At 31.2% G+C, this 9,714-nt stretch overlaps 1 protein-coding gene across 3 annotated transcripts in view; it reads right to left on the bottom strand.

The window, feature by feature from the left end:
- The window catches only part of LOC141446080 (protein APCDD1-like), a 460,040-nt gene continuing 450,326 nt past the window's right edge, over positions 1-9,714 (bottom strand). For all 3 annotated transcript variants that reach the window (XM_074112483.1, XM_074112482.1, XM_074112484.1), the window contains one exon: positions 1-6,933. In XM_074112483.1, the coding sequence (XP_073968584.1) occupies positions 6,622-6,933 (312 nt within the window). In that variant the 3' untranslated portion in view covers positions 1-6,621. The remainder of the gene's footprint in view (positions 6,934-9,714) is intronic.

Raw genomic sequence — 9,714 nt, 5'->3', positions numbered from 1 at the left:
TAACTATTTTTAATGAAAAACAGTTAAAAAATAAATGAATACATAAATCCATATCTATTGCATACATTTTTTATTCACTCTGAACTCAGTTCTAAAATAAAATTATGGGTTAAAATTTCTGTGCGTGCGTGAGTCCCCATATGTATCATTTCACGTGGAAACTGTAGGCTTACATTATTGGTAGATTTTTTGTACCTGATTTATTATTTATTGAAAGAGGATATATATAAGAGATTTACACTAAATAATACATAAAAATTTATTTCAATGAATGTATTTTAAATACAAATAATTTGGGTAACACGTATTTTTCCGCTTTGTTTTATTTGCTTTGTCATTTACTATGTTAATCTGAAAATGAAAGGAAGTGCCCCAAAAAGTTTAGACTATGTATTTTGATTAGGTTTTAAGCTGCTGCTGATTTTTGGTTTACGGGAAGAAATAGCTTGGAAGCATCTTAAGTTGTGCGTAGAGCTTCTTCTTCTTTTTTTTCAGGCTGATTTTTATTTTGAAGAATCAGCAATCCAAACCTAACTACATTCCAGTACTGACCAGAGCCATTCATAGAATGGCTGCAGAGGTGGGTAGTTTGATTTGACGCAACAAATTTTTGGGTTTTAGTGTACGGGGCTAGAATTCTCATAGTTCAACAATACACAAAATTTTATCGCTTTTCAGACGTATTTGCATCTTGTGACAAACCTTCTCTCACAGGTAAAAGAAAAAGCTCTATAACTGGCATAAATTACATCGTTTTAATAATAATAGTGACAGAGATATAGAAGGTTAAAATTTGGAGGTTTGCAAATACGTTCAAATTTCAAAACCTCTATATCTTTCTTTGTTCTTCAGAATTCAATGATTTTATTACCCAATTGTAGAGAAAAGTTAGCTCTATAACTGGTATAAATTGCATCGTTTTAATAATAATAGTGACAGAGATATAGAAGGTTTAATTTTGGTGGTTTGCAAATACGTTAAATTTCAAACCTCTATATCTCTCTTTCTATTGATCAGATTATAATGATATTTTTACTCAATTATAGAGAAAAGTTAGATCTATATCTGATATTAATAGCAACGTTTTAGTGATAATAGTGACAGAGATATAGAAGGTAAAAATTTGGAGGTTTGCAAATACGTTCAAATTTCAAACCTCTATTTCTCTCTTTCTGTTCTTCACAATTCAATGATTTCTTTACCCAACTGTAGAGAAAAGTTAGCTCTATAAGTGATATTAATAGCAATGTTTTAGTGATAATGGTGACAGAGATATAGAAGGTTTAAATTTTGGTGGTTTGCAAATACGTTCAAATTTCAAACCTCTATTTCTCTCTTTCTGTTCTTCACAATTCAATGATTTCTTTACCCAATTGTAGAGAAAAGTTAGCTCTATAAGTGATATTAATAGCAATGTTTTAGTGATAATGGTGACAGAGATATAGAAGGTTTAAATTTTGGTGGTTTGCAAATACGTTAAATTTCAAACCTCTATATCTCTCTTTCTATTGATCAGATTATAATGATATTTTTACTCAATTATAGAGAAAAGTTAGCTCTATATCTGATATTAATAGCAACGTTTTAGTGATAATAGTGACAGAGATATAGAAGGTTTAAATTTTGGTTGTTTGCAAATACGTTAAATTTCAAACCTCTATATCTCTCTGTCTATTGATCAGATTATAATGATATCATTACTCAATTATAGAGAAAAGTTAGATCTATATCTGATATTAATAGCAACGTTTTAGTGATAATAGTGACAGAGATATAGAAGGTAAAAATTTGGAGGTTTGCAAATACGTTCAAATTTCAAACCTCTATTTCTCTCTTTCTGTTCTTCACAATTCAATGATTTCTTTACCCAATTGTAGAGAAACGTTAGCTCTATAACTGGTACAAATTGCATCGTTTTAGTGATAATAGTGACAGAGATATAGAAGGTTGAATTTTGGAGGTTTACAAATACGTTTTGCATGATTTCTTTATCCAAACAGTTTTACAAACAGGCTTTACAGTGCCGAACAAAAGTCTACATACACCACAATATTTCGGGAATTTTCAAAATAAAGAATTATTAGAGTAAAAAATGTGTTACTAAATACGACTATATATATGAGAGATGAAAAGACCTCTGCCATCTCCCATTGCATATAAATAAAAAGATCGGAGTTCATGCCTGAACAAAAGTCCACATACAGAATTCATAAATTCAATATTATTGTAATACTTACTAGTTAGGGTAAATCTTAATATTTACAAATTTATTAGTTATAGTTGTAACGTGAATATAGGCGGATCTCAGTTAGTTAAGAATTTATTATTATTTAAAATGGTTCACCAAAGAAAGGAAATCCCTGTGTCAGCACGCAGATTAATAGTTAAATTAAATAATCAAGGATTTTCATATCGTAACATTGCAAACATTATTCAAAGAAGCCACGCGAATGTCCAGACTGTGATAATTATAAAAAAAAAACAAAAAAAATTTTGAAAGTAAGCCGAGAAGTGGGCCATCCGTCTAAGCTTTTCGACTGAGATAAAAGACAAATTTTCAGAGTGTATGCAGACTTTTGTTCGGCACTGTACGTATACCAGTTATATCTGGAAGACCTACTATGGGGGGAAAGATCTCCCTTTAGTTACGAGAAATTTTTAGGCAACTCAACTTTCAACATGTGTGTATTTACACCAAATTAAAACCTGGGCTACCTGGATAGCCCTCAAACTGGACCTGTTGAAACTGTAAACAATGATTCATTCATAAAACTAAATATTATAAGACCATTTAAGAGAATTAAATAAAGTGTTTGAACCCTTACTTGTGTTTAAAAGTAATGGCTACCTTCAATTTTCTATCACAAGTGATAAAATGTATCACTTTCATCACATTTACTATATGATTTCAGAAAAATAAACATTAAGTGATTATAATGTTCAACAAAATTAATTAATATTATGTTTAAAATCTAATTAAAACAAAAAAAATAGGGTTACAATTTATGTACACATACAAAAATGGAACTTATGTGTGCACAACTTAGCAAGTACTGAATACTTAATTTTAAAAAATAATTTCTCTTTTTATGATGTAATAAAACATTTAAAAATTCCAACATTTATAATCTTTAATAATGTATAAATATTATTAATTTATTAAACATTTGTTTTTATTAATTCTCTGTATTTGTTTTACATAAAATCTTCAAGAAATTGTTCGTTTAAAATATATTAATAGGAAAATTTTATATTGATTATTTATTAATAAATTTAGGCTATTTATAAATTTACCAAGAAAAACTTATGTATCTTACATATTACCTAGTATATTTACAAATTTATGAGCGAGTTAATTTATTTACATTATTATTGTAGCGGATTATTTTAATTGAAACTTATAAGATATTAAGTTATTTTCAAAAATAATTAAATGTTGTTAAATTAAAATAAAAATATCGCGCCAAATTATAGTGGCAGGGTGATACAGAATTTACTTTTTAAAGAGATCTGTTTGTCTGGCGCCATTTTGCTGATAATATGAATAAGTATACATTGTAGAAAAAAGTTTAAAAATAGCTATGCACTCTCCTTGAATGCTGTACATGACCATGAATAGTGCTGCAGGATGATGGACCCAGTGGTGTCTAAATCCAGTGCTACTGGGCTTGCCTTTAAATGAGTAACGTTTCCCAACTTTTTTTTTATAACATTCCATGAGTAGAGTAATCGGCTATTTTTGCAAAGCTGGGCTTAGCGTCCAATTAACTAAATTAGGTGCCATTGACGTCAGCGGAAGCTATGGTGTTCTTTTTTAGTTTTGTGTCGTAAGAGTGTTGGTACAGTCTTCTTTTTTTTAAATACTGTGAAGTTTTGCCTGTATATATATATTTTTTTTTTTTTTTTTTTTTTTTTTTGACAGTCTTTACATTCAATTTCTTATATACTAAGGTTTGATTGTTTGTCTTTTTTTTAGTCCAGTCTTTTAGATTCGAAAAAAAATTCGTCTTTTTGAGTTATTGGTGTATTTTTTGTAGTGAATATTGTATTTGTCGAGTTCTGTAGTAATGTTTTTTAATTTGTTTGTGAGTGGTTGTAAATGCAGTAGTGAGACATATTTTTTTTTGGTTCTCTGGATAGGTTGGTGTCGTTTTGTGTTTCTAAGTTTGTTGTTCTTTAAAGACAGAAAACAGTGTGAATTTCAAAACTGACACTAACAATTTAAACAACATATACGCCCAACTTACTACAAAATACTTGGCAATTGGCAACACTGACTTCTTTACAACCAAACACATATCACACACAGACCGATCACACTCAGTCCCATGAACAGACAAAACAGAAGACATACCCAACCCTCTAATGATGTAAAAACAGTACACTGTAAATTACGTAAATATTTTTGTAAATTTTCGTTACATTATCCCATATTCATTGTAATATAATTAATTGGTTAACACACCGTAAATATGTTCCACAGCCCTGTAGATGTGACCTAGTCACCCTAGGTCGAAAGCTCCGGCATAATTAGGTTTATAATGACTGAAACTGGCATTTATTTTTCATCCTATGCGATACTACGATTGATAGATTTTAACAATATTATCTACCACTTCATACCTAAATTGCCATTTTAAAGGTAGAAGCATTGGCTTTGATTGGATGAGAGTTGAGACTTAGAGAAGTTTTAGAGAGCCACTTATTATTAATCTCCAGAGCTTATCTCAGCATTCAATTAAGCAGGAATCAAGAAGGCCCAGGATAAAATGTTACTGAATAACATCAAAGTTGACTATTAAATTAAACTTAATTATGTTACAACATTTTTTTGAGGAGCAATGTAGCGATAAATTGCATTATCATGAACTAGGGATGGGGTTAAAAGGATTGATAAAAAAAACAGGCGTTTTACTCTTTTTGCTCAACAAAAAGTTAACCACCTGGGTGTCCTCAAATTCCCTGAGCTAATTTAACATTTTCTAATAGAGTTCGTACCTTTTTTCTCGCTTATTTTCTGGAACGAAATACAATTTCTATTAATTAAAAGTAAATACGATGACAAATAGACACAATATTGTACTGATTGGTCCTAATCACTAAGAGGCTACTTCCCTTCGATGCCCTTAGGGATTCCAAGCTTAACGAGTAACAATGTGTATGTGTGCGTTGGGTAGAGAGTTGTTCGTTAAATACCCAGTTTCATCTGCAAGTGAAGTAACACTTCACTTTTATTTGGCTTAATTTTTTTTTTGGAGTTAGCAGAAGGGTTTTTTTTTAGGGTTTAAAATATTTTAAGAAGGGCTTTAGGAAGTTATTGTTGTTAAAAATATGATATAGTTGTTTCTATTAAGCCAAGAAAATATAAAATTAGTATGAAAAGTTTTTTTTAAAAAAAGAAAAACTACAGACTGGGGTAAAAACTTTATTTTTTTTTTTTCAAGTTTCTTCATAAAAGCAGATGGAAACTATCTTATGTGGACTTTAGAAGTAAGAAGCTGCTTATGTTCTTGAAGGTTTATTAACTAACATAAAAGTGAAGTCCGCGTAACTGCAGTGGTGGAAGATTGTAGTAAAGTTACTAAGTTTTTAATGAAGTGTCAAAGCATTGGCAGGTAGCTAGCGACTTTCTCTACCTTCTCGGGCCAAAGAGAAGGCTGTGCTCTCAGATTGCTCAAGAGGTCTCTCTTCGAAGGGAAAAAATCGGTGCAGCTTTTCCCACTGAGGAAATTCCACACGATCTGTTCCTGGAAAATTATTGGAAGTCTAGTTAATAGATTTTCCTCATACTTGGAAGTTTAACTTTTTTAATTATCGCTGTTTGTTCTAGTAATAAGTTGTTTTTGTTATAATAACTCGCTATTTTGTTACAGTATTCTGAAGGGACACGCGGCAGTGAAGCCCAGCAAGAGCAGATCCCCGATTAGCCGGATTTCACAAAAATGAATTGATATTTTGAAGTGCAAACCCTAAGGAACATCCATGAAGCCAAACTCCAGAAACTAGTCTTGACGAAACTTAGCCAATACCTTAAATGTCTACCACAGATCAAACTGCACTAATTTTTGAGATATTATATTGAAACTCCCATTCTGACATGCGCTAGTAAACTTAAACTTTTTTCAGGCAGAACTTTACGTCCAACTACCAAATTAGATATTGGAGAAGGCGACCAGCAAACATAGTTTACTCTCAGAGTTCTCAAATTAAGTATTCAATAAAAATCCAAAGCCTAGAGACCGGGGGAATCGAACCCACTAAACCAGCAATACATCTGAGCATTGTGGGTCTAGTCTCTTAACCGCTCGGCTATCGTGGCGCCTTGCTACTATTAATTGAAACTAAATATAAAAAATTGGGAACATTTCAATGAGACATTTACGAAATAATTACGAGTATCGTATTATTGAAAAATAGCTCAATTAATTTTAAAAGATATTTTTTAAAATAATGTTTGACAATCTGTGTGTTAAAAGTGAATTATTTGGGAAAATTAAACAATCATATTTAATATGTTTAAATTAATAAGAAGCCATTAAATAAAATTAATTAATACAAAACGTAATATACAATAAATTTACAGTACACAATTTAATTTATTATACACATATTATTTAATATTTACATTAGGCATAGGTTGAGCAATATAGCAACGATCAGTGGAAACCTTATATGTGAAGTTACCCCATTGTTATAACTGTTTAGAAAATGGGTCAATGGAAACTCAGGAGAAGCACATTGCAATAATGGCGGCTGGAAAGATGTAGGCCTTTCTTTTAGACCAACTTTCCTTTCTTCAGATTGGCCTAATAATAATAATACATTACCATATTGATCCGGCTCTAATCTCACCAGTTCGTATTCCGTGGTGGGCACAACTATGCCAAGCGCTGGACATCCACCAGCTGGCGTTAAATCTCTGGCTACGCCAACCTATAAATAACAATAAGATTTATGGCACTACCAATAAATGGAATAAAGCGATTATTAATAAAACATTCATGTTAGAACATGTATAAAGTGCATAAGCTGCATAATCCTGGCTTAGTTAACTTTAATCGTATAATCCTTTGGAGTGTTGGCAAAAAAATAAATAACCATTCACTGAATATCGGATTAGAGTAAAACATTGCATTAAAAATATGCAAAGCTCTCGCATTGAGCTTTTCTCATTTACTAATTAAACATACAACATCAATTAACGTGAGCTTATTTTATTAAATAATATATTTATTTATATTTTCTGCTTAATTTCACATTTCGCCGTACACAAGATGTAAGGAGGACATTTACAGAAAAATGGTACCTTACAGGATATCCTAACAATCACCCTCTCTCAAAAAACAAATCAAATTTTTGGTAACACATGTTTTAAACATAAGTTATACGTTTAATTAAATGTTGGTATCGCTGTCACTATCAAAATACGGAAAAATCTTTTCCATAAAGTGGGGCCCTTCCAGACAGACGATTTTAAGTGAACTAAACAAATAAGCCATTTAGGAAAACGCCTAAAAGTGGCACTTCTGATCGATTTTTCATGAGAAAATGTTTCCCAAAAAGGGGAAAAAAAAATTTATAGATCTTTATATTCACCAAGAATATCGTTCGTACTATATCTGTGAGGAAAATCTACCAAAAACTGAGAAATTGATTTTCAGTAAATTGGTATTTCCTGTTTGAATTTTCTAAAATTTTTTATGACAGACAGACAGAAAATTATGTAAAAACCATTTATTTATTTATTTATTTATTTTTTTGCTGACTCAGCAGACCTCAAATCGGATACTTCCACTTAGAAACACGAAAGTCTGTAATCAGCACGATTACAATACCACCTCTTAGTGTAGGTGAGTGTACGAGAAGTAATCATTAAGCTTAAAAATAAACTTTTTACCTATTTATTATCGATGTTTTAGTTATTAATCTTGTTTAGTCTAGACCAGCGGTTGGTAAACTTTTTGACTCGCGGCGGGTCACCTAGTGACCCACTGGGAAAATTTTGGTGACCCAGAAAACAATCCTTAACTACGACGAGCGGTAGTTATTCTTTCCAACGTATTTAGATTTGTTGCAAAATGTGATTAAATTATTATTATTATTATTTTTTATTTATTTATTTTTTTTTTTGGCGCATCAACAGCTGAGGTCATTAGCGCCCGGAGCTTTTTCCAGTGCACTGCCGGCCTCCGGACAGTGTTCTCTCGTTACAGACAACACTGTCCATCACCGGACAGTGAGCTGTAAGAAGCTCCTAGGAAGAGAAAATTATTTTACTATTATTATTATTATTATTATTTTACTATTATTATTATTATTATTTTACTATTATTATTATTATTATTATTTCACTATTATTATTATTATTATTTTACTATTATTATTATTATTATTTTACTATTATTATTAATATTTTACTATTATTATTATTATTATTATTATTATTTCACTATTATTATTATTATTATTATTTTACTATTATTATTATTATTATTTTACTATTATTATTATTATTTTACTATTATTATTATTATTATTATTATTATTCAGGCGGTTATGTAAAAACCATTTATTTATTTATTTATTTTTTTTTTTGCTGACTCAGGAGACCTCAAATCGGATACTTCCACTTAGAAACACGAAAGTCTGTAATCAGCACGATTACAATACCACCTCTTTACGTCCAACTACCAATTAGATGTCGTGGACGGAGGCGACTAGCAAACATACTTTACTGTAAATTTCTCATATTAACCATTAAATAAATTTCAAGGCCCTATACCGGGGGAATCGAACCCACTAAACCAACAATACATCTTAGCATTGCGGGTCTAGCCTATAACCGCTCGGCTATCGTGGCCCTATTATTATTATTATTACTATTACGCAACGAATACACGTTTAAACATGTAATTTTGTGCTAACATTTTATGATTTCTATTAAGTTATAACTTAACATAGAATTTGATGATAATAAATTTGTAATTATCTATAGTCAGGTATATTAGATTATCCCATCGGTAATTTTTTTATTTTTATTTTCTGTACTCTGAGATAATACGTAATCTAAAATAGAAGTGATGTGACCCACCAGAAAACATTTTTTGTGAAAAAGTTTTTTGTTGCGTTTTTTTGGCCATGGCTTTCACCATACAGCCAGCATCGTCTGGGCGAAAAAAAAGTTGAAAAATGACTCTTGTAAGAAACGTTGCCGTCCAGTGCTCTGGAATAAATAACTTATTATGGAATAAATAATCCAGAAATGGATTGACTAATGAAAGGTCAGATAGAAGATAAATCTTTATTCATACTACGAGTATTTATTATTAATGACTAAATTCTCTTGAAGAATATTATCAATCGATTTAAACAGTAAAATAGATACTTATGGGAATGGTTTAGACATTACAGCGGAAGTGTCATTTAACAGATTGCTAGAGGATACCCAGACTACGAGGCTGCTGGTACTCTCAGTCGATTTTAAGATTGATAGTCGATAGCTACACCGCTGAGAGAGAGCGGCAGCAGCGCTGGTGGCTGAGTGAGGCTGAGAGAATTATGGGGGCTTAAGTTGAACGATTTAGTGCGGCCAGGGGTGTGTGGAGGCGATGGCGGAGGCGGCGGATATGGTTCTAGACTTGCTTGTTCTGGGTAATAAAAGAGTATGACACACACACACACACACACACACACCCACATAAAATGCCCATCACA

Source organism: Rhodnius prolixus, unplaced genomic scaffold (assembly GCF_049639745.1).
Source record: "Rhodnius prolixus isolate KJV_2025 unplaced genomic scaffold, Rpr scaffold_1, whole genome shotgun sequence".
NCBI classification, from domain to species: Eukaryota; Metazoa; Arthropoda; class Insecta; order Hemiptera; family Reduviidae; genus Rhodnius; species Rhodnius prolixus.
Note: the sequence above shows the minus strand (reverse complement) of the source record. Positions and strands in the feature narration are given on the sequence as shown.